The sequence below is a fragment of the Cheilinus undulatus genome, linkage group 10, assembly GCF_018320785.1.
Source record: "Cheilinus undulatus linkage group 10, ASM1832078v1, whole genome shotgun sequence".
Taxonomy (NCBI): domain Eukaryota; kingdom Metazoa; phylum Chordata; class Actinopteri; order Labriformes; family Labridae; genus Cheilinus; species Cheilinus undulatus.
The window spans coordinates 41,012,599-41,038,684 of record NC_054874.1 but is presented as its reverse complement, the minus strand read 5'-3'; the positions used below and the strand labels follow the sequence as shown (position 1 = coordinate 41,038,684).

Sequence of the window (26,086 nt, the reverse complement as noted above, 5' to 3'; positions counted from 1 at the left end):
CAGAATTGTACTTTGACGTTTTTGAACTGGTCTTTTTACAGGATTGTTAATATCTGCGTGCCACATGGCTCCCGTCTCTTTTGAGAAGTGTTTGATTAATCACTCTGTAGAAGTGAGATGCAGAAGTTGATCCAACTCTGGAAACTTCTCGCACTCCAGGTTCCCCATGTCTTTGGGAATTACTGTCACATGGTGTTTAGTGAAATATGACAGCCTCTGCGTGTACTTCACAGTGCGGATGGGCTGCACATTTTCATGTAATCATGAGCAGGTAACGTGCTGCTTTGCTTGCAGGTATGTTTGTCTGCAGGGGTTGATAAGAAAAGTTCAAGCATTAAACTTGAAATAAAGCCTCAGTGCTATCATGATCACTGTTATGACATTGATTTTATCAGCATTAGAGGTATAAAACTAGAGACACAGGCGAGCCAGTACACTTAAAGAAACCCCTCGAGGATGAAGCTTTCATGTTCAGACTGCCAGGCCTCATGTGGGGGTTGGGCTTTAAATTATAGTCAGTGTCTGCTCACTTAAAAGAAAATCTCAGTTTATTTCCCCCTTTTTTTTTTTGTTAAAAACAAGTCCACCAAATTGTGTTTAATGTCCCTTATGTCAAACTGGAACATGTTAGAGAAATGCATGCTATGTTTCTTAGCTTTATGTGATGATTTGGCTTTAATACTCTTTAACTGACTGGACTCTGCTGTGTTTACACAAAGCTCCAATTAAAGCCACATCTGCATGTAATCTTAATTTTAAACCAGTCTGTCATCCACTGTGATTGACTCCTTCCCTGCTGCGTCTTTGTCTGCACAGCAGGAGAGACGCTCCATTTTAGACTAGTATTTTATAAGCAGTAAGCACACTTTATCTTTCCCTGACTTTAGGGAAACCCAAAGTTTATACATCACAGATGATAAAGAAAAGCATTAAAACTTGTTCAAAAAAGAGACTTGAGGACTCTAAGATCAGTTAAGAAAGTAGTACTCGGCTGGAAAAAAGTAGTGTACTTGAAATGACATTAATGTGCAAAAGTCCTCAAAATTTCCTCTGTTTATTTTGATGAGCTTCATGTGTGAAAGCAAATGGGTGCATTTTCATCCAGACTGTGCTCAGACTTTCCTGCCAGCTCTGAAGTATTATGTCTGTGTGAAGTCAGCTGATGTGTAAACGTTACTGGAAATATTTAAGAAAGTTCATAGCAAGCAGACAGACAGGGGAGGTGATGGTTTTATGGTGAAAGACCATAGACTGTATTAGGGCTGGGCAATATATCAAGTATACTTGACGTATCATGACTTTTGCCATGAGACAAAATAGCAGTATTGCTATGCTAAAACGCCATCAATTCCGAACCAGGATTTCACATACCTGGGTTTTGGTTTCCATCTCTACAGTGTACTACCTCATTTTTCTTTTTACGTCATGTGTCGCCTCCTCAGACCACCTGCCCCCTTCCATCTGACAGGGATAGTCCTGCTTTTAAGAGCACATGAACTACCAACTAGGAGATTTTCAGGATCAGTCCCTCAAATTTTCTTAAAATTTTAAAAAATACTTATGTGAAAAACGCAACAGAGTCAGCAACAGTCCTACATGACAACAATCCACAACTGAGGTCTGACAGTTGGCCCTTTGCTGTCCCATGTTTCTCAAAAATGTACATATCAGAGTTTAAAGGGATGTGTTCCCAGACAGAGATGCACCACTTGATCACTTCCCCCTGCTAAAAAAATAAAGAAATAAAACATCAAATATCATCAGCATTATGTTTTGATATTTGCTCTCAGTTTATGATGACACATCGAAGCTTAGAGAATTTAGACACATATGGTCCAGACTTCCAGGTGGTCTCCAGATTTATAGCATGAATACAAGCAGCAGACGGACATTCATTCACAGCTCATCATTTCACCCTGACAGACAGTGGGCCGGTCTCCAGAGATGAAGGTGTGACATTGAAAACAGCTTCACGGTCGGGAAATGTGTTGCTGCTGGCTGGTGCAGCTGACAGATTAGTAGTCCCACGGGTCCCATTATTTTTCTGTCTAATTTAATGTATAACTTTTATGATATTTAATTATTTTGAATGTTAGTGTCACCTCGACAGGGATTGTTTGGTGCCTCATAGTCCTTACAAAGCTGTATTTATTAGCAGAACTTTCCCTGGTCTGTATGTCTCTCCAATTTGATCGGATTCAAGTATCTTCTTTTTTTAAGATTTTTTTTTGGGCTTTTTGTACCTTAATGCTGTAGAGGAGGACAGTGGATAGAGTTGGAAACGGGAGAGAGAATGGGGGAGAGAGATGCAGCAAAGGGCCACAGGCCAGATTTGACCCGGGCCACCCGTGTACACAATTAGCACCTCAGACCGCTTGGCTATCTGTGTGCCCCAGATTCAAGTATCTTCTAATCAGATGATACTACTATGTCTTGGTGAGTAGGAGAAATACATGAGAAACAAGAAGTTGAGTAAGTGTTCCCATGCCAGATGACTCGTGCTGAATCCACTGTGTGCCAAAGAATATTTGTGCTTTTCAGACTAAAAAAAAAAAAGCCTAATTGAGTGTGTTTATTTTTAAAAATACAGGAAAGTGTTCAGTTGAGGCTGATAGGAAGGTGAGCTGCAATATTTTGAAGGTTTAATTGACCAGCACAATTCTGTTCATTTGACCATGCTCAGTGGGATTTTTAACTTACCGGTACTTGCTTTCACTTATTTATGCCTTCTTTTCCTCTTTATTGTAATCTCCATGATTACAAACCCATTGAAATTATTGCTGCTGACCGCAGCATGTGGTTGGCACATTTGAATGATCAACTTGTGGCCCTCCAGTACAAAATGTTTTTCATGGGGTTTTTTTGTGTTTTAGGTGACTGCTTTTTATTTAAAGGTTGATTCTCAATTCCAACAGTGGCCATTTTTCTTGCCCCTAAGGTGGTCCTCCAAGATCATCACCCTTAAAAGTTTTTTGATTTTGAAACATCTATCACAACAGACTGTGCCTAAATTGCCTGCTGTCATCAAATCAGACTATAAATACCCTTCTACGTAGCTGTGGTCTAACTCTGGGATTGGACCGTTGCGCTCCAGTGCTGATTCCACTGTATAATACCAGGCCAGTCAAGCTCTATTAACTGTCATTACCTGTGATGATCCCTGTCTTATAATACTTGCTTGTTCATTGTCTCTGGCCTTTGCAGGGGCTCTGCTGCGGCTCCAGTCAGGCTAGATTGATTATGTGGCTTCTTCCGAATAGTCTGTCTCTACTCCCGCCAAAAAGGAAAAAAAAAGGAGGTGTTTGCAGCCTTCTGTAAACACATGCTGACACCAAATGCTTGTGGTGATGTTTGTGGGCAGGCGGGTGAGCAAGCGGACACATTTTGTATGACTGGCAAAACGCGTTTTTGTGTGTCTGTCAGTAACAAAGTTATTTTTTTGTCTGTAATTGGTGGGCATGTAGTTTTTCTCATCCTCTGTCATGACTCTTGCCTCTGTAAATACTCATCTGCTGGCGTCACTGTCCTCACTCAGTCTGACATACTGAATGCTTGGCTCTGCAACTGATTGTGATTATTGATGGGCCTTGCAGGATTTAGAAGCATGATCCAAAATTTGCCCAAATCTTATAAAACCTCTTCTAATTTAAGGAAAGCCTCATGATGCTAAAATTAGTCATGAAAAAAGGATACACATGTAATTCAGTTTTCCAGGCACAAATTGTGGATGCATTATGTAATGCTCTCAACTGCCTGATAGGAAGATCTAGAAACAGACTTTAACTCTTTCATGTCACATCCCTAATGAAAGGAATGTGGTAAAAGTTTGTGTTTTTTTCTTTCTCCAGATGTTGCTTTATGTTGATTCTTTGCAGTTTAACTCTCCTCTTTTGAATTGTTTTGCTCGTGAGCAGTTGGAAGGAAAGAATGTGTTTTAGACTACAGTTAGCCCTTTTCATGCGTTTCCACAACAGTGCTATAATGCTACAGTCAGCAGGGCTTTGTCCATTCATATAAATTCTTTAATGGGGTAATATTTATGCAGTTTCATAGCTGTCAATGGGAGCTCCATATACACCATGAGGCGTTAAAACCCAGACGTAAACAAGCACGGATAGCACTGATAGCATCTCATAGATTGTTTGCAATGAAGTGATCCAGAAAGCCCATAGGGGGTCAGGTAGTAGGGGAGAGAATGAGAAGGCAGGAAAGTTTGTACTGAACAGCTCTAAATTCACATATGCTGCACTTATCAGAAAATGTCTATATACATTGAATAAGATCCCTACATTTCCTATACTTTACAAAAAAGTGATTTTTAGCCCAATTTAAGAGATTTACCTGGTGTGGTGGTGGTCAATATAACATATTAATCAGTCCTGCAGACCTCTTACCCCGAATTTCCATACACAGTGTGCGCACCACGCACCGAAGCGGCGCGGGTTTGCTTTGACCGAAAGGTGAGCGACCTCGCCCACCGGAAGCGAGTCTAGAGCGCTGCGCCGCAGCAAGCAGCCCTGATCATCAGGAAGAGATCATGGGAGAACTGCGAGTTCACGCAGGAATAGCATGTCAACAGTGGACTATTTTACCTTTTGGGGTTAATTTTTTATCCTTTCCAGTATAAGTCCATGATATTATTGCTTCCTCCATTGAGTGAGTACATTAGGAAGTTAAAAGGTTAATGTTTGCTTAAAGGATCTGTGGTTTTATGCAAAATTCTTTGGCTAAATGTCCCCAAAAGTTAACTTTTCCTCGTCAATGACGCCATTGTAGCTCTGTGACCCACTGACCTCTCGGTGTCCCTTTGCACTTTGATTTACGATCAGGATCCCGTGCATTGTGTTTTAGTTTGAAAGAACCGGATGTTCTACTCTTCTGACTTCCATGGTTGGTGCTTTCTAAATGACAGTGTATTTACGAGGTTTGGCAGCGGCCGGCACTGAAATAGACCTGCAGCGTATCTGAAACAAAGCGGAGCGGAGTGGCGCTCCAGGCATGCGCTGCTGGCGGTCGAGAGCGCTAGCTATGGAAATGCTTGGATAGACTAGAGAGGGAGCGAAGTGCTCCGCAGTTCGATTCGCCGGCGTTCCGCGGCACGCACGCTGTATGGAAATTCGGGGTTAGCGTCTAGCCAGATGAAGGGAAGTCTTGTACTGAGCTAAGAGGCCAGTTGAGCCCTTTTAACATTTAAAAAATACCAATTTTGTCACAAATGTACTTTTGATTGAAACAGGGATGTACTATCAACCGAAAAACCCTTGTGGGGTGAGCGACCGAGTTATTATGTACTGTTAACAAAAAACGCCTCTGCTACGGAATGACTCTTTAATGTTAGCCTTGGTAGCTAACTCCTGTTTGAGTGCCAGTTTCCTTTCCTCCAGCCTTTGTTGTTATTTAATCCACCTTTTAAAAAGCCAAACTGTCACCAAATGAAGAGCCATTTAGGAGCCAAACAATCAGCTCTACATAGCCAAGCCAAATAATCTGGATCTCTTAAAAGAGACAGATTTCCCATCACATTAAGCAAGGCTAAGGGTTGGACAGACTGACTTCAGCTAAGAAAACATGAGCAAAATCAGAGTTTAATGTGCTGAAACATGACAAAACTGAACAGCAGACCAGACGATGTTTTGAAAACAGACCATACGGGGCTCGTCCAGCCTTCCTCCCTGCTGCTGTTTCTCTGTGACTTTTTTTTTTTGTTGTTGTTTTTTTGTTTTGGCCTAAATAGTTCATTACTTTCAGGACACAGGTTTTTGGTAGCTTTTCTCTATGTTGAAATAACTTCTTGCCCCCAAAGGGTGGTTCTACAATGCCTTGGACGCCATATTCAGAGAACCTATAGCTGCTACATTGTCTTGTTGTATTGATATGAAGCAAGACAATGGATATAAAGTTTTCATGTTGGCTGTTTAATGTTATGCTAGCATATACCCACTCATCTGCAATAGGAAACTACATTCAGCACAGGCACATGGATGTGAAGCCTGCAATGTTAGCATCGCTAATATTAGCTTCATTCAGCAAAGCCATTTCACCCTCATAGCTGACACCTGTGTTAAACAGCTCAGTTTTGACTTTGTTTTGAGTGTTTTCTTACCTTCAGACTAGTTGACTAAACATAACTAAAATTGGTATTAAAGCAGCTTTCATGTCCCTAAACCACAAAACAAACAGCTGCAGCACTGCTCTGCCTGTGCTGGCTCCACTGATCCCATCTCACCCCGATAATCACCCTCTGATTCCACCACCAAAGTCTGCACAGATCACCTTGCTTCTCCTGTGACATTTATATTGAAGATGAAACATTGCAAGGGCTTAAATATCCTTGAACTGGCAGTGTAAATATGGCATATGATTAATCACTTGCCGAACAGAAATCATATTTTTCCTGAGCAGAAGGAGCAAAGCGGTCTCTAAATCACTGTTACTCAACCCTGCTCAACCAAAGAGCCAAATTTTTGAAAAATACCTTTGCAGGAGTCCCAATCTAAGTTTTGAAAAATGGTCAAAATGGGTTGAAGTGGCACTAAAATTAAGTTAAAGGTGGCAAATATTGTCAAAGTGCCAAAAAATGGGTGATAAGGGGCAAAATAGGCATAAAATGGCAAAAAATAAGCGAAAAGTGACTAAAATGGGCAAAATCCAGCAAAATGTGGGAAAAATGAGCACAACAGGGAAACAAGAGTCATTTAAAGTGGCAAAAAAGAGGCAAAAAATGGAAATAAGGGCAATGGAAATATACATGCAAAAAATAAGATTCACAGTAAAGTCTGACAATTAAAATCTACTGTATAAGTGTGGGAAACAAACTTATTAAAGTGAATGGATTGACATGAATGAATGTTTATAAGATTTATTTTTGGCCTTTTTGCCTTTATTTGATAGGACAGTGGATAGAGTCGGAAACAGGGGAGAGAGCGGGGAGAGACATGCAGGAAATAGTGCCACGGGCCGGATTCGAACCCGGGTCGCCTGCGTATATGGCATGCGCCTTAACCACTCGACTACCGGGGCGCCAATGTTCCCTTTTTTAAGGTTTTCTGGGGGAATAATATTGAAAATGAAGATATAAAAAGAGGCACAAATCATCATAATAGAGCCACATGTGGCTCAAGAGCCACACGTTATCACTGCTCTAAATGGTCTTTTACCGACAACAATCAAAAACCCCAAAAGGTTTAATATGAAAGAGATATGTCTGAAACAAAAGTAGTACATCATCATGCATGAGAATCTGGAACCAGAGGAGTTACTATATTCTGTGGTTTCACCTGTGGGTCAGAACACAGAAGTGGAGCAAGTGGCTTTGTCTTATTTCTTTTTCTTTTGGTTTTGTACTGTCCAAGGTCCAAGTTTTTCAGTTTTTCATTAAATTAATCTGATGGCTTAAAAGATATCAGATAGTAAGGTTGCAATTTCTAATTGAGGAATTGGTAGTGGGTCCTGAGGCTCCACAAGCTGAGAAACGCTGCTTTAAAACAATTCAGGAAATAATCAATTAGTTACCAAATAATCACACATGGATTAAATAATGTAAAAAACATCTTTTTCAACTTCACTTGTATGAGGAGTTCTAGCTCTGTATTCCAACTGTTGTCTCATTACCAGTGCTTTTTTGTAGGAAAGCATGTAAGACTTGCAGTCTTCATCCTTTAATGTTCTACTGTACTGCTACTCAGTCAGCCTAGCAACATGCCAGCATAGTGAGCACAGAGCGGATTGCTCACGGTCACAATAGGGGATCCCTGCAGTGGTGGCAGCTTGTGAAAAGGTCCAGATGATTAACTGTAGGCAGATATCTCTCCTGGCCTTTGGCTGAACTTGTTGAAACTCTTGAGTAGAGGGGACCCCTAGCCAGATGGTCCCCTCCTGAAAAGAAATGTCAGATGTTACCAATTTCTATAGAGTTGTTTGTCTTTGGGACATTTTCCCATCAGATCCCATTGAACCCTTAGGAAAGATTTTTATCTTTTTCATCATGATTTGCAATTCAGTGATTAACTAAATACAAAATGAACAAGTAAAGTTAATACATTAATCATGCATCAGTTGTATTTTTTGTTTCTCAGGTCATAAGGCTGGCATACAGAATGTTTTGCCCCGTTGTTTTTGTTCTGTTAATCACCAGCAGGAGCACTTACAGATTAAACTCTTGCTAAATTGAATCAACCAGATAACCTGCTGAAGGCCAGAAGACATGTTTAAATGTGTTCTTGGACCTAGACACAAAGTGTTGGATTCAGTCAGGATTATGCAACACGCTTAAGACAACATCCTGTAAGGCAGAGTGTCTTTAACTACAGAGCAGGGGTGTGACTGTAGAGTAAGGCAGGGGTGTGGGTTAGGAGCACATGTCTCTGTTTACGTTTCACTAGCCCTCAAGCTTACAGCCGTCAACTCTTTAACAGCCTGATCGCACTTCGCCTTGGGGCCTTGGAGTAAGTAGTGTTTTACTTCCCAAAGTCACGGAAACCGGTCTGTCTCATGTCTTGAATTATTGGTCATTAATTTAGGGAAGTTAGCTGTCCAGTGCGGGGCCTCTGAGAATACTGGAGCAGGAGCAATAGATCTGTTTTCATTGGATGGCCATCAGGGTGGAGGGACTGCAGCAAGATAGTTCAGACAAGGAGAGGTGAAAAATGATATCCAGTCATTGACAGATGACTGTTCGACAGGCAGTTGTTGATTTGGCTGTCATGTTAATAAATTGGCAGTGTCAATTTTTGATCTTTGTGTTGTTCAAACAAAGTTTCTTGTTGCATTTATTTTACCAAATCGTATTTGATATGACTTTAAAGGTGCCTTTTCTTATTCCAGTGTTGTTTTATCTCTTAAAACATGAAAGCAAAGTCTCCCTTCATCATCAAAGCTAAAGGTTGGCTCACATGCTGCTGCTCCCTCAGGGTAACAGGCTTAGGCCAAAACTAAATTTGCCTCTGCATAGTTCATTCATGCATTTCAAAACCAATAGTGTCATGTTTTTTGTGTGTACACAGAAGTGACAGTGGCCTTTGCTTTGAACGTGAAAACATGAGCATGATGTTGGTTGCACATGAAGGGTTTCCAAATGGGAAGGAAGTGAAAGGGGTGAAAACAAAGCCAGCCATCATTGTTTGATTGTTTGAGAAACAATACAGGCAACATTCCACTGAAAATAACAGAGGCGACACATTCCTCTTTTAATTGAGTCCCCTCACATGACCTCGGCCAGCGGCGGTTTAAACACATAGCTGAGATCTAGCAGTTTCCAGCATTTTGAGTGTGCATCTTTTGATTGTTTAAAGTCTTTGACTGCATGGTGTTAGTTAGGGCTGAATGATATTGGAAAAAAACAGGCACTGCAATAATTTTTCTGTCTGTAATATATATTTACTTTTTTATCTTATTAAAAGAAATTTGAATAGAAAACTTTGTACATTTTATATACAGTTATTCAGTTTAAATTAACAATGATTATTTTAAATCATGTTTGGGTGTCAAATATCACACTGTGCAGCTCCCTGACAGTGACTCTGACACACACAAAGCGGAGGAGGAGGAAAAGAAAAAAGCAGAGAGCAGGTAGACAGGGGCAGATCATTTCTTTATGGAATTAACAATCAAATTCCACAGCCATATAGCAACTTACATGTTATCAACTGGACTTTTCAGTTTTGTTTAGCCGCCCTGACCAGGCCCATGTGTTTAACTTAAGATTAAATGACAGGCTCACTGTGTCAGACCTGAGTGTCACACATTGCAGCTCGGTGAAGCTGGGCCATAAATGGACGGTATGCTGTCAGAACTGGGATGTTATGCTCCTTATAGCAGGCGTCCACTCAACTAGAATCAGCCTTGTGTAATTGAGTGTCGACTGGAGCATCATGCCAGTGTAGCCAGGTGGCAGCAGCAGCATCGTCTGTAGCCTGAGCGTACACGCAGGACACACACACAGACTCTGCCTGCACAGTGTTCAGTCATTTTGCTTCTGACTGTGATTTTGACTGTGATCTTTTTTTTTTTTAATTTCTATTTTATCTGATATCAGAGCGAAATTGATACTTCTTCTATGGTGCTGGTGCTTAAACAGTGCCAGAATGAATACTTTTGAGAGAAAAAAGTGTGTTGAAAATCAGTGGGGCTAAAGCCATCTTGGTATATAAATGACTTGTAGAAATATCTTAGTAAGGTGCCAGTCAAACATGGGATAAGAAAAGGAAACCAGATTTAGATTAAGATTTAGACAACCTAATTAACCCCGAGGGGCAATTAAGTTTTTGCAGTCTACCCAGACCATACATACATTCACAAACAGCAAACAGATGATGTCAGACACAATAATAGATAAAAAATAAAAAGTCAGTATATTGACAGAAATGCTTATTGACACATTGACCCTCATGTGACCCTCTTAGTATTGCCACACTCAGGGTCAGACAGATTATAATGCACATTTAAGAACAGCAGAACAGCATAACTTAACACATCAATCACACGCTTTCTATAATGTATTTCTGGCCTCTCATTTTGGGTGGAAGGAGATTAAAATGAGGTGGGTGTAAGTGTGAGCATGCCTGGTTGTTTGTCTCTACATGTCAGCCCTGCAATTGACTGGCGACCAGTCCAGGGTGTACCCCACCTCTCGCCCAATGCCAGCTAGGATAGACTCCAGCCCCCCACGACCCCCAACGTGATAAGCGGTAGAAAATGGATGAATGGATGCTATGAATGAAGGAGGCGGACTGACTACGGGCAGCAGTGTCAAAGGCAGTAGGCGAGTTGACAGAGTATTTTCAAGCTGAAGACACAATACTGGACAGTTAAAACAACTTAAACTGCATTGGTCTTGTATTGAAAATGAGCACTGCCCATGCAAAAAACACATTTAATATGAAAAAATGTAATGTAAACAAATGTATTAGACAGTCGTTTTCCATTTGTCTTCATTGCAATGAATTGACTCAACACAAGATTTAACATCAATACTTACTGTAGTAATTATAATAGTAATGATAATGATGATAATAATAATAATGATAATAATGATAAATTACATAAACTAATGGTTGAATAAATGCACATATTCCAAATTTTAATGGTAAAAGTTAAACAATATTGACTAAATAGCGTATTGGAGGTGCACATTTCAAATTTTCTGTTATTACTTTGATACCCAGATGCATAAAATCATGTCAAAACAGAGTTTTGATAAAAAATAATCCTGAGGGAGAAAACACACAGACCACCTTCTTAGGTCTGGGCTGTGTTTAACAGGCCAAGAGACATCCTCCTATTTTTGCACATTATAGTTATCTCATACCATAATGCAAGATCTCTACTGAATTCATATTTTACTGCAAAGAAAACAAAAAACCCTGCTATGCTGCCATCAGTAAGTAAACTTTCTCAGCTTTTCTCAGAGGTGATGACAAAGTACTGGGGATGGAGGGCACCATATTGTAATCTTACAAAGGATGCCAAAATGACTGAAGCCGACAACTTCTCATTGCTTCACCTTAGATGGAGGTCATTTTTACCAAGTTAAATCTTGTATAAAGCAGCAGCATAACAGAATTTTCCTGCCAAAGTCTCCCTATTATCAAACCCACAAACATCTTACACTGCATAACAGTCTGTTTAACATGGCAGTCTCAAACTCAGTTTACAGGATAAATAGCTAATTACATGCTCAGCTACAGCACATTAAACAGCATGTAAGCCTTTTTGTGAATTTCATTTAGGTCTTGTTGGTTTCTGGTTTTGCATTCTTTCATGCCACTATTATCATTCTGATTGGACTTTTTTGACTTAATTCCACAAAGATCATCATTGTTATGATGTTAGACTGTCTATCTGAAAATTGTGTTTTTGTGATCAGGAGTAGTGATGCACTGGGTGGTCTTGCATGTGTTTTTAATAACTCCCTTTACTAGATCGGATGCAGATGGGCTGTCTAATTCAGCTTTTAATGGCCACTTTAAGTGAAATTTTATGCTGTTCTGTCTACCATGTCTTAAACCTACAGTAAGTAACACATGAGAAAGGAAAATGGTACTTAAACTTTTATAGCGATTTTGCTGTTGCTGTAACTCAGGAGGTGTTTTATTAGCTAGGAAAGTAGCTTTCAGGCCACGTGGTAATCCCACCAGCAAATCTGCTCATATCATATTCTATTACTGTCCAGTGCATGTTTTTGTAACCCCTCCACTCAACATATGTTCATAGAAAAGCATGTTGATTCTGTGTTATATGTTGCCCAAATGTGTGATGTGTTAAACTTAATGCTCCCTCTGGTCTGTCAGAGTTTCATGTAGGCTGTTCAGCACAGGATGACTCTTATGAGAGCAGCAGATGTTCATGAATCCAAGTCCTCAGCAGCTCTGCAGTCATAGCCGAACTGAGTGAAAAAGATAATGAGAAGAAAACGAATCCCTGCTGTTTTCTGCAGCTCAGACCTTTGTCATAGCCAGGAGAGGAATGTGAAATTTATGCTAATGTGCCTGAACCTTCAACGAGAGAATATTAATTGGCTTAACCTTCCAGACACTGATCTCCTCCTGGAGTTTTGACCCAACAAGGGGCCAACTAGTTTACATTTGGGATTTTTAGAAATGGAAGAAAATATAACACCAATTTTGATTCACTCTTCAGTGTCAGATGAATTAATGAGAATGATTGTCTCCATTTCCGATATGACAATTTTAAGTCAATTTTAAGTCAAGATACGCATAAAACATATTGATTATTTTTTTACTTACTGTTATGGTAGTAGCTGGTGTAATTTTTGCCTGGCCTTTCCTTTTTGCTGCACTTTGTTGACTGTTTTTCTAAGGCTGTGACACTATAATCCCCTCTGGTGAAGGTGATGTGACACTTTAATCTCCCAGTGCACTCACTCACTGGTAAGGTTAGCGAAGAGCTGACCTAGTTAATAAAGACGCTGTTCTGTAACCCAGGGCACACAAGTTCAACACTTGCGAGACCAGCATTTCTTTTTGATGAAAGACACTTCAACCTTTGTGTTTGCTGTAAGGCAAGGGGCTTAGAACGCTGCCTGTCAAAGCAGTAAAAGGTCAAATATTTTTAGTGAGCGGAGTACTAGCATGCATGTGACACATTTATTGAGAAGCCTCAAAATCAAGGTCATCACCCAGCTGCAGATATAAAAGTATCTAGGTCAGTTAATCTTAAATGAGATCAGATGATGAAATGCCTCTCAACAAAATCAGGGATGCTATTCTGCAATGTGTGACACCTGGGATTTATACACATTCACAGCATGACCTGAACTGAATGCAATCATATGAGTATCAACAACATTTTAAGTTTGATTGTTTTCTATGAGAATGTCCAAACAAAATACCAACTATGAACAAGATGCTGAGGCCATGTTGGTTGAAACAGTAATAGGATAAGGCTTTATAATTCATTGTAGTGTTGTGTTGTACTTCTCCAAGTCAGATGAAATATCACTTGTTTAAATCTTACTTTTGAAAAACTGCCGGAGTACAAATCAAGTTCCACCTGACCTAAAATGAATTTTATACGTGTAGACACCAGGTTCTGCACTGTTCTGAAAGAGATAAATATCAGTATATCTAAAATGTGTTTACTGCATAAAATAAGGAGATGATGTATCCAAGAAAAGTCATCCATCATGCACTTGAGTGGACATCTCCCATTTGATCTCCAGTGCACACCCTAAAGTACATGGTCTGTTTGCATGCTGTAAACAGACCTGCACATTCAAAGGGTTCATTGTGGAAAGTTTGTTTCCCATGTTGAGAGATGTTGTACAATCATTAGACAGTATTTGTGGTAATTACAGTTACACTGAAGTCTAAACAATATTACCTAATTTAAAAGACAAAGAATTGTAATTTTAGAGCTTGAAGATTTATTTCAAAAGATACTAAAAAAAAACTGCATAGTTAGTGCTGCACAATTTATCTAATCCAGTTTATTCAGTTACATAATCCCCAAATCCCTGCAGTTATTTTTGTTTTATGTAGATTTTGAAAGGTGTTGAAATTCTGGCAGAAAGGCCTTTAAGTTTATATCGATATAATATTTTGTCATTGCAGATTACAATATTGTCCAGTAAAATTGGAATTATGAATTATTACATCATGCGGCATTACTCCCAATGGTGTTATCTATAAGTTTTGTCATTTGTATAGAAAAGGTAGAACTTTCTGGTTCTCATTGTACATGTCTTTAACGCAGATCTTTAGTGAATCTCATTGATTAAGTCAATGGGATTCAATTGGCTGCAGGGCCAAAGAGGTTTGTCTGGCCAACTTTAGCCTGATGCCCAGTCAAGAAAACAGGATATTTGTGTTAACCAAGGACATGTTCTTTAGTAACATTAGGCTGTCTGTGTTAACAGGCTTGTTGCACTTGGAGAATACTCCAGTTCTGTTAGCCTATAGATCAGTTGAAGTGAAATCCAGCATTAACACACTAGATATTTTGGAATAAAGTTGCTGTAAACATGTAAAAAGACTGAGCTCTATGTGTGACTGAATTTTTGATTTAGACCATTAGAAAGTAGTTCACCTCTTTCCTGGCTTGAGCCTATGACACCACCGGTCCTTATGGGGAATAACTCCACCTCCCTAACACTACAATGATATAAAATCACTGAGCAGTTCATCTCAGTACAGCCTGATGTTAGCTGATGTTACTGTCTTTATTCAAAGTTAACAGCCAGTTACATGCTGTGTTCATGTTCAGTGTGAGGTAAATTTCCAAAACCTATCAGCCCAAGGGCCTGCAGGGCATTAAGAGTGTCATAACAGAGACAATTGTACCAGAAAATAGTAAATTCAGATTTAGAGAGGAAAGTATTTCTCATGAGAGGGTGTGGCGAAAGCTCATTCAACCAACACCCACACCATCCTAGAGCAGGTTTTACTGCCTCATTTTTTCAATGATTTTGAAGCTTAATTTTATAAGGTTAGATATGTTTTTCGTGACTAAAATTGCCCTGGTGGTTCATAAAAGCTAGTGCTGCAGGAGTTGGTAATTACATACGATTGCATCATGTTGGACAATATTGCACTTTGCGATATGATAAATGGTATCATGAGTCTACTTGCTTGGTTGTTAAGGAAAATGCAGGGAATAATGATAGTTTTCAAGTGTGTATTTCTCAGCTTAAAACATACAAATTATATTAGGTAACTAAAAACTGAAATTCTTACAGTACCGCTGTTAAAATAACCAAATATTTTCCAAATAATAAAAGTGTTTCATTGTTTGCAAACAAAGGTACTTTTACAAAGTGTAATAGTGGCACTATAGACTTAGAGATGCCAAAGCTGTTGCTGGGCAGATTTTGTTCATTTGGATGTTGAACTAGTTCATCTTACTCTTGAGCAGTTCTATTAGCATTAAAGACAGAAAATGTGTTGTGGACAAAATGTGTTGATAGTATGCAGATTTTTTTGGCTGCTATTGTTACTTATGGTGCAATAAACACCAGGCTCAGCTTAGTCCTGTCACAGTCCTGCTGCAGCGATGAATAGTGGCAGTGAATAGCTAAGTGTCACAGTACAAGAGAAGTCTGCTACTTTCTTTCTCTGTTGGTCTATCTTTATCAGCCTCTCAGTCTAACTCCCAAACCCGACGTCTCACTGCCCCCCTCCCCCCCAGAGCAGCAGAAATGAGGCCTACTGTTGTCTTACGCCGACATACAGCAGTCCACTTCTTTTGTATCACATCCAGGCTCCCAGACGAGCCAAGAAGCTGACACAAACACACACCCGGGCCAGACACCCTACATTTCCACACTTTTTTTTCCACAGCTGTGCAAATAAATGTGAAAGACACCCTCAAGAAATTTAATCTTGTAAGTATTTTGGCTTCCCTTCCAGCAGTCAAAGGGGTCCCCCTATTTATGGCCAAAAACCTGGCAGTGTTTGTGAGAACAATGGAATTTAGTAAGGCCCGGTCCTTAAAATAAAAAAAACAGATTGAAACAGGAGATACTCTTGAGTGGGAATGATTTATTTTACTGTTTACTCTCAAACGGTTTGTGTTTGCTCATTTGGAATTTTATATTTGTTTATAAGGTATCCTTTTTACTCAGAAAATTAAAGGTGACGGGTCAAAATTCAGCCGAGCATGAGTAGAAAAATGCTATCTGAATTCATTTGATTCATAAACTTTCCTGCAAATGATTGAAACCTTTTTTTTTTTTTGGAACACATACAGGTGAGCAGCCCCAGGCTGTTTTAAGTGTCATGCAACAAATAAGAAGTATTTACATGTATTTAAGAATAGCATGCATGCCAGATGATGCACGGTAGTCATGCAGATTCATGCAACGAGGCAGCTTCTCCTCCTCAGAGGGTCTGAGTAACTATTACCCAATAAATCCCCTGTCACAACATATTAGCCTGCCAGAGCCATTTGGTCAGGATGATTGCAGCTTATGTCAAGCTCGTTAGTGTTTAGTGCTGTTAACCAGAGAGGGACTTGATATACGCCCGGCAGCTCTTTGTGCACCGCTCCGTGCCATTCCAGGGATTTCCTGTGAAGCAAAGACGTGAAGGGAGTGTTGATAAAGGTGGTTGGGCTTGTTTCTTGGATTCCAAGTGGACCTTATGTGTCTAGACTGCAGATTCAAGACTGACCTGATTTTTCAATGTCTGTTTTTTGGTCTTGAGCAGCCTTATCACATTTTGCTTACTCACTGCTTTTGCTCTCTCTGCAGGCTGTGACAGGAAGATGCTTTGGTGACAAGGACTTCAGAGGAGGTTTGGAGAACGGGATACTCCTATGCGAGTAAGTTTAAACTAGTTTTTATCCCTATCTAGTATGAATAATTAGATTTTTCTCTGGCTCATTCTTTGTTCTTGTTTTCTTTGTATCTCTTTCTCATTTCCTTAAGAAAAGAAATCTTTGCTATTGTTGTCTGACCGCGTGTCCTAACTACATGCAACAGGAGCAGGCCTCAGCGACAAAATCGGTCTGTTACATTAATTCCTATTGTTATATCCTGACAGCATGTAAGCGTTGCAGTGTCGCACCTTGTTCCTATTTTCCTTTCTGTTGCTCTCGTTGAGCAGGGGTGGTAGCTGACAAGGAATCAGGAGTGTTGGACAGGACTTTGTCCTTGATTTTCTTTAGATAGTTGTGCATTAATATTTTCCATTTCTGTGTTTGAAATCTTGTGATTTTACTTCTGAGGCAAAATTATTAGGCACACAACTCAGCACACAAAGCACCATGCTTCTGTTTGTCCACATCCAAAATCAAAGAGCCAAATGTCAGATTTTTTACGAGAGAAAAACTGAAATTCACAGAAAAACATTAAGTATTCATCAGATGCAGTGCGGACAGCTAGCGTGCGATGCTACACTATGTCACACTCTCACATGCTATCAAGACTTGGTGAAAGTTACTGTTGAATATTGGTTCTTTTTATTCTTTTTTAATTGAAATATCTATTCAAGGCCTAAAGGTGAAATTACATGCCACAACAATATACAATTACTGCAATATAGCTCCTGTTTTAAGAGCAGAAATACAATGATTTCCAGTCAGTTCACAAAAAAAGTGGAATAAGGTAGCACAACTTTCTGAAACAGAATTAATAACTATTCAACTTAACACAAACATGCCTTTCCAGAATTACTACATCCTAACAATTTATAACACATTTTGTTCATATAGAATATCTGAATATATTACAAGTTAGGTTTAGATCATTAGTAAGCTGTTTTTTTACCCAAGTGCACTTATGTTTGTAGCTCTGTGGTCCAGTGATCAGAGAGACTGTCTCATTCTGTTTAATCGTCCTCCAGTGTGACACTTGAACCCTGGTCTGCCGACTCATAATGAGCTGAAGTGCTGAAAGAGACTGAAAACACAAACAGACACTTTCTCTTTCTCTTTTCCACATTCCTCAGTGCCAAGTTCACTTACACTAAGTCCAGTGTTTACACTGTCTTTATTGTGAATACAGACATCACATCCAATTTAACAGAGCTCCCACTGGGTTTGGAATTCCTGGAATATGATGGGGCATCTAGACACACTCAAGTCCCTCTCTGGAAATAAGGGTGTAATTTTTCTACAGGAATGGAGGCAATGTTGTATCCCAGAGTTTTAGACTGTTGTCTGAAACTCAAGGCATTTAAGTAATATTCTTTGATTTAGTTGATGTTGCTGATCTAAAAGACTACACTAAAGTGTTACTTTAGTTAAATCAATGTGTTATCATGTATGACCCCATCACCAACTGGTATTATTAATATATAAGGAACTCAATAATTTGGGGGACAGTGGGCTTTGTCCTCTGCTGATTTTATATATGTTAGATAGTAGATGTTAGTGATCTTCAAATGCCTCCAGCCCCCATCCCTTTTTTTAAACTGCACCAAGTGTCCTCAGTGCACAGAGAGGCTAAGTCAAGAAAACTGAGAGAGGAGCCGGGAACTAGACAGTCAGGTTATTTTATGTGTGGGGCTTCATTCAAAATGTTAAGGATTGCAGTGGGCTCCTTGAATGTGTGGCACCCTGGGTAACCACCTATCTGATAGTACACTTATATATTTTACTGGTATTTAAAGGGATACTTCAACATTTTGGCAAATTCGTCCATTGCCATAATTCCTATAATCTTAGTAATAGGTTCGTTACCTTTAGTTGTCAGTGCAAGCTATTTTTAGCCACTGCCGAATTCAGACCTGCTATGCACTGGGCGGAGTGACACAGTGAAGCAGCCATGTCTGGAGTGTAGTTCTGGCTTTGCATTTAGCTTTAAAACATCTCCGTCTCATAATGTTCCATGATTATTTCATAGCGTGGTGAATGTACAGGTCACAACTTGTCCACGAGAGCGTTTTGGAGTTGTTGGATTGTGTATTTGATGAGTTTGATGAGGGAAAGCCAGAATACTGTCTGCTTACATTGAGTTGGCACAGCAGGTCCGAACTTGGCAGCGGCGATCTAAAAACAGCTTGCACCGACAACTGAAGGTAACGAACCTATTACTAAGACTATAGGAATTATGGCAATGGATGAATTTGCCAAAATGTTGAAGTATCCCTTTAAGGCCTATGTAAACTTAGCACAAAAAGTAAATATGTTTGTGTTTGGGAGAATATTTCTTTGTTGCAACAATGCTTCTTGGCAAAAAATCTTACACTAGTGGAAAGCCCATTAAATTCCCTTATACATGGTTTCACATCTGTAAGGGACATGCATTTGCAGGGTGAGCAGTAGAGCTGAGTATGTAAGTTGCACCCATGGAAAATTGGTCAGAACTTCTCTGCAAATGCCAAACAGCTTATTTTTCTTTTGACTCTTGTTTAGAGCTTCTGATACCCCCAGGTGCTGACAATCAGGTGCCTGATTGGCACTTTGGCAGTTGGATAGTAGGGTCAAAGTATGGTGAAGACGCAGACAACGCTATGCTGATTGCTGCACTGGTAGCGTAACATCTTCTAGTGGAGGCAAAATGATGGTGTGGGGTGGCATCTTCCTCACTGGAAAATCGAAGCTTATCATCATTGGTGGATATCTCAATGCAGAGATCTCGAGATAACATTCTGCAACCAGTGGCAATCCCATATCTCAACGGTCTGAGACCGAACCCTGTCCTCCAAGATGACAACGCTCGCCCCCACAGAGCAGGTTAACAGAGACCATCTCCAGAATTTGGGAGTAGAGAGGATGGAATGGCCTGCCAGCAGTCCTGACCTCAACCCCATTGAACACTTGTGGGATGAGCTTGGATGTGCTGTTCATGCCAGGGTGACCAACACAACCAGAGTGGATGAGCAGAATGAGGAGGAGGTGCCAGGCTGTTGTGGCAGTGTATGGTTCTTCCACACGCTATTGAGGCTCCTGTTTGCTAAATTAATAAGTTGTTAAATTGCCAATATGTAATATTTTTTCAGACTTTAATCATCCAATTCACCAAACAGGAGTCAACAGCAGACTAAGTTGTTTGGCATTGGCAGAAAAGATGTGGCTGTTTTTCATGGGCGTAGCACTCATACTCAGCTCTGCTGCTCATTAAACTTTATATTTACAAACTTATTTTTTAAATGAACTTTGTGGGCTCAAGCTGCTTTTCCCAATAATTTCCTGAGCGAAACTCTCTCCACCACTCTTCCTTTTTCCCCTGATACACAAAGCTTGAGGAAACATGCTGTCCCTGTACATACTCATTAGGATGATGTATTTCTGTTGCTTTTTTTCTTTGTTTTTTATTGTGTCTGTGTTTAAAATCCTGGAAAGCACTCCCCTTTTTGTAATTTATCCAACTTCCTCTTGATGTTAAAACAAGCTTGAACCGCAGAAGTCTCGAGGGGACACAAATGGACCACATCTTCCTGCAAAACACTGGCAAAAAATCTGATAACATGTTGTAATGATTTCAATCATTGGCACAATGGGATTGTTGGCAGATTATTCAACAAAAAATCATTGGAGTAAACAAAGATTGGAGAGATAACCATGTTCAAGTCAAAATAATCAGACTGCAACATTTTTCCCATTCCAGGCACTTTTTCAAGAGTGGAAATCTTCACTGTACCCATCGCTCACTGTCCCACCTACACAGATTGTATGCAGCACTGAGAGCATTCTTCTCTTGGGGTTGTTGAAAGTTATTCTAGGAAACATACAGTACAGCAGGAAATCTCAAACAGAAGTTCCAGCAGACCAAACAGATGTAGGGAGAGAGCTAAAAAGGTTAAGTTACAGCATTTCATTGCAAAATACCTGTTGGAATGCCATCAACATAACAGGACTGCTGATATTTAATACTGTTATACTGCTCAAGGCTGGGTTTTCCCGTTACGGGGCAGAATCATTACAGTGTTTCCTCTGATGAAAACACTCACAAAAGATGAAACAGGAGACTGAGAGAGAGACACACACACAAACATAGGAAACCCATGCTTGTTCATGACTGATGAGTCTTTCCAGGTGGAGGAGAATTCTGTAACTGTGTCTCTGTATGTGTGCATAAGGAAAGACAGCAGACGCTTAACCTCTTCACATGTGTAGTTCACTGGTATGAAATGTACTGGAACCAGTTAACAGCTCCCAGTGGGTTGGAAAGGGAAAGCTCTGATTCTCAACTCTGATTTAGGATCTGTCTTATCATAAACCTTTCAGACTTCACTTTGGGACTCTCAGAAATGTGCCTCTACCCCTTGTTGTCCCCCTCTTTCTCAGAGGAGACACACAGTTTCACACACGCTTGATCTCTTCTGCCTCCAGGTAGTTTACTCTGCTGGGTTTTGTCTTATGAAATATTTATCTCAGCTTGTCATAAAGGCGAGGTTTCAGGGATGAACCCTCTATTGTTTTTGTAGGATTTAGTTTGTCATGCTGTCTTTCCTCTGTGTCTTTTGGTAGGTTGCTGAGCTCTATTAAACCAGGCCTTGTGAAGAAAATTAACAGACTTCCAACACCTATTGCTGGCCTGGTAAGTCCTTTGCCCTCACTCCTTGTTTGAATAATTTTACAGCAATTTCCACCAGAGGCAATCGTCATTTTTTTCTTGGATCTTTTTCCTATACTTTCTCTTGCTGTCTTCTGTCTCTGTCACTTTTTGTATGCCTGCTTTCCTTCTCTGTACATTTTCCTTTACCCCCTTCTGTTTTCCTCTCTAGGGATGCTCAACACAGATTCTATCTGATGTCAAAACCTTCTTTCCGACAGTTATTTCAATTACAGTGCTGTACTTCATACTTGACATGGCATATGATAACATAAAATTTGTACTGTGTAATCGCTACATGATTAAATTTCTGCAGGCCAGCTTCCTTGTCAATCTGCTTGTTCATTGATAGAATACAGTAAAGCTGGCTTCATCATACAGTACTGTGCAGAACTTTTAGGCATGTTTAGGCCAAAAATTAGGCTAAAGTAAGGCGTAGATGTGTCGAGCAAGCTGTCTGAGGGCACCATCGGGCAGGAAGGAGGGTTGAGAAAACCCGGGTCATGTTCTGGATGTCTTTGCATATTACCAAGGGCATGGGAAAATAGTCTATTGAAAAAATAGCAAAATCCACACTATGAGATGGGAATCACTAGTGGCCCCACGATACAATATTATCACGGTACTTATGCCATGATTCAGTATTATTGGGATTTTAAACATTTTGCAATACACAGAGTATTGGGATACCATATATTACGATATATATTGCTTTCTAAACCGTTTTTCGACTGTTTAGCGGATTTAGCATTATTAGCCTTGCCTTCAGTTTTATTGCATTACCGCTGTTTTTTTTTATTTTCATGTGGCACTCCTTGCAAACCTCATGTGTCATGTCCATGTTGTTTGTGCCCTGCTTGCATCCTAATGTCCTTTCCCTGGTGCCGCCATATTGGTTGTACTAACTATCTCCTGCTGTCTGACCATCACCTCTGCCTACCTTACTAGAGAAAGGGCGCAACAGCATCATCAAGTGGGCAGAAAAGCAACTAATGCTATTTATCCAGTAACATAGACTTAAGTTCATATTAGCAATTAATTTGGGAAAAAAAAAAAAAAAAAACTTGGCAGAAGATACGGTATGATATATGGTCGCGCAAAATATCGCGATACTATGCTGTATTGTTTTTTTTTTCCCTCACCCCTACTATGAGGGCACAATAAGGGGTGGATGTAGTGAGTAACCATGGCCTAGAATACCCTCCAGGCAGGTGGTAGGGTAGTCACAAGCCCCTGGTCTTACTGTGGGTGTCGCACGGGCCCGGCTATCTCCAGGCGTATTACCAAAGGGGAAAAGGCCAGGATAAAAGAAATACCATTGAGCTTGACCTTGGCTACTGAGCGACACATGTGTCAACATATGTCAAGCTTGATTCTATTCACACCCCATCTCCAGCTCTGGTGTGATTACCTCTGCATGCATACAAGCATGGGTGTATAATTACACATCATGTGTAATGTGATGTGTAATCAGGACCGCTGTACAAAAAAGTGAGACAAGATGCAGTCATGCCACCCTCCAAAGCAGATGGATTTGCCAGACTCCATCATCAGGCATAACCTTCCAATTCGGTTGTTGTTGGGTGAGTCTGTATATACAGTGGCTGCTGGTGGATGATTAGCTGGGATTAGGCTTATTAAATACATTTTAGCCTTGATAGGCTCTCCCATTCATAAACTTTAGCAGCACTAGCCCATACAGCTCTGGTTAGCACTGGAGCTGCAAGTGCCTACTACCTTATTTTGTCTTGTCACTCTCACTGTCATGAATTGACAGAACATTCATCTTGTCTTCTATGAGACATTTTTGAAAAGTCTTGCCTTTCCCAAATACCTAATATGGGAGGTTTCCCAAATGAATGTGAAATATATCCATGCTATGGATATCTGAAACAATCTATCTGGCATGTCAGGTTGCAGGCATGTTGTTTGTTCATTTCTCCATTGTGCTGTTTCTGTGAGACTATGCATGTCATATGAATAACATGTTGACAAATCTATGTTCAGGCCCAGCTGGGTTTGAGCAATGTGAGTATCAGGCCAGCAGGGGACGGGGGAGAGGGGATACAAGCTTGCTTCAGCACGGCATAGGGTAGGCTAACTAGCTAGTTTGAGTGCATCCATGGAATGCCACTGAAAAATAATTTTTTAGTTCTTACTTTAGAGCAGGCACTTTATCACAACATTCAGAGCCCAACTTACTGGTTGCACAAAGTTTGGCTCAGATTGAGGCAGCACTGGCAGTAGCCTTTCCTTAAAACTTCATTCCTGATTGGAAGGCTCGCCACAGATAGACTCTGTATGTAGTTTTAGCAGCCTTGCTGTATTGTCTGGGGTTTGATATAGGAACATGTAGCTCAAACATCTCCATTTCAGTTCTCTCAGGCAAGGTTCTGATCAGCCACCATGTGTTACACTGGCTCAGTTACTCTGTAGTGTGACAGGGAGACCGATAATCTGAAAATGTCCTTTAAAACCCAAATCATGTCTATTGTGCAGCTGGTTTTGTTTTAGGATCTTGCCTCCACCTCCTCATCCTGCCTTGAATTGCAGCCTGTGAGTTTCAGTAGACATGAACACAGATGCTTTTCAGAAGGGTACAGCGCACTACAGTAAAGTCCTTTCATGACAACTTTAAGACCTGAATCTAGAAGAAATACTCTTTCACGACCAGGCTCAATATGTAAACAGAGAAACTCTGAAAATTGATAGCAATGGAGCTCTGATAAATGCTCTTTTACTGCCTTCTTCTTTAAAACTTATTCTGTATTTTATTTATAACTGCTTTCATTTAGACTGTTTAAATCAAACCATTGTGGATGATAAGTTGATTGTCTTAAAATTCTAATGGGAAAAATTATGATAAGAATATTTGGCTGTGTATGGTCTTGTATATCAGTAATCAAGCACATCAAGATGAACAAAAATTATACTCAATAAACCGATACTTTATTTGATTAATTGCACTAATTAAGGTATATTCAGATTGGATGCTGTCACTTTTTAAACCTTTTCCAACAACTCTTGGTAAAAAGGAGGTGGTGATGTTCTTCAAGGGGGGCATAGGTGATAAGGTCAGAAGCTCTCAAGTTTGTACGAAAGAAAAATATACATATGTAAGCGGAGAGGGGTATTATTTGGTTTTGAGCTCAACAGAACAGAGCAGGAAGTCAGAGTCAGACTAGAATGGCTTCTCTTATCTAAAGGCGTCACTAATGGCTGCCAAAGAGCCTTCTCTGGCATTTACAAGTGGTGGATAATTTCAGTCACATTTTTACAAGCCCCTTTCTTCCTCCATACAATCAGTGGTAGAAGAACAGTTGAGTGTGCTGGTGGAGCTCTCAAAACAAAGAGCTTCTGTGCTAACCCCTTTTCAGTTCACTAAGTGATCTGCTGTTTTCTTTTTTGCTGGTTTGGTGTTTGCATTTCTTTCTTGTTTTATCTGGTAGTACTGTGCCATGTTAGTCATTTACCTAAGTGACACTAATCAGTCTAACTTTGCAACGAGTCAGTCTTGATCTTTTTGTGCTTAACATATTTTTTTAGGCCTGTGAGATCCATCAGAGCAGGGCTGAATTTTTGTACCATTAAGAAAACAGATTTTGAAGTTTGATTTGACCTGTAAGAATGGAGTATTAAGATATTAAATCTTAATATGAGAAATCTATCAAAATCACTTAGGGAAGTTTTGCATTTAACCTTTAAAATATTTTATTATTGCTTTATCCATTTATGTAGAAGGTGAATCTGGTATTGATCCAATTGAATACCACTAAGCCAGTGTGTGCTGTGATTTTTACAACAATTATATTACAAAGATTACACAATTGTTCTAGTTTTTAACACCTCATTTAAAGGGTAAACGACCAATCATACCAGCTGGTTTTATTCCAGACTAAATAATTTGACCCTCTGAACTTTAGAAGTTTCATAACACTGTGTTTTGAGCTTCTTGTTGCTTTGCAGGGATTTTTCATACTTGACTGTGATTACAGAGGTGAGAAACACATAAACAAGGGCTCTGCTGTTATCAGCCCCATCGTAATAAAACACAGGCTACTCCCCCTTCCTCTTCCTGTTTGGGGGCTAATGGGAAAATGAGTCTCTGAGGAGCTATGGATGTTTTGCAATTAGAGCAGCTACCTCAGTGCTTTGGCAGCTCAGCCTGTATGGCTCAGTGTTCGTCTGAACAGGTTGGTTGTTGCGTGCTCTGTTCTCAGCCGTCTCTGGGTCGCCTGGTATGCTCATGTTTTACAGTGTGTAAACAAACTTGTAGTAATGATCGACATGCAAGTTGAATGGTAGTAATTCACATGTAAAGAAAATGTGTTGTTGTTCAAGTTCAAGGTAACAGGCATTTGCATGACTTTTCAGTGACGCAAATGTTAAAAAGCAAAGTTGAGACACTTATGTAAAACCCTGTAATTCCAGCTTTTTGATTATCTGTTTTTATATTCTTTGAAGCAGTTGTATGCTTCATTTGAATCTTGAGATAGTTTTGTGCATTGAGAGCATTAGAATAATGCTGAATAATGTAGGAAGGGGTTTTCCTTTATTAATCTTACATGAATATAAAAAGGAAATTACGTTGGGAAACAAATGAAAATAAAAATCTGCTAAATTTTCAATTCT

General features: G+C 39.9%; 1 protein-coding gene across 6 annotated transcripts in view; it reads left to right on the top strand.

The window, feature by feature from the left end:
* LOC121516101 (LIM and calponin homology domains-containing protein 1-like) overlaps nucleotides 1–26,086 on the top strand; it is a 152,319-nt gene that overhangs the window by 47,770 nt on the left and 78,463 nt on the right. For all 6 annotated transcript variants that reach the window (XM_041797197.1, XM_041797201.1, XM_041797200.1 and 3 more), the window contains exons 3-4: nucleotides 16,706–16,776; nucleotides 21,370–21,439. In XM_041797197.1, the coding sequence (XP_041653131.1) occupies nucleotides 16,706–16,776; nucleotides 21,370–21,439 (141 nt within the window). The remainder of the gene's footprint in view (nucleotides 1–16,705; nucleotides 16,777–21,369; nucleotides 21,440–26,086) is intronic.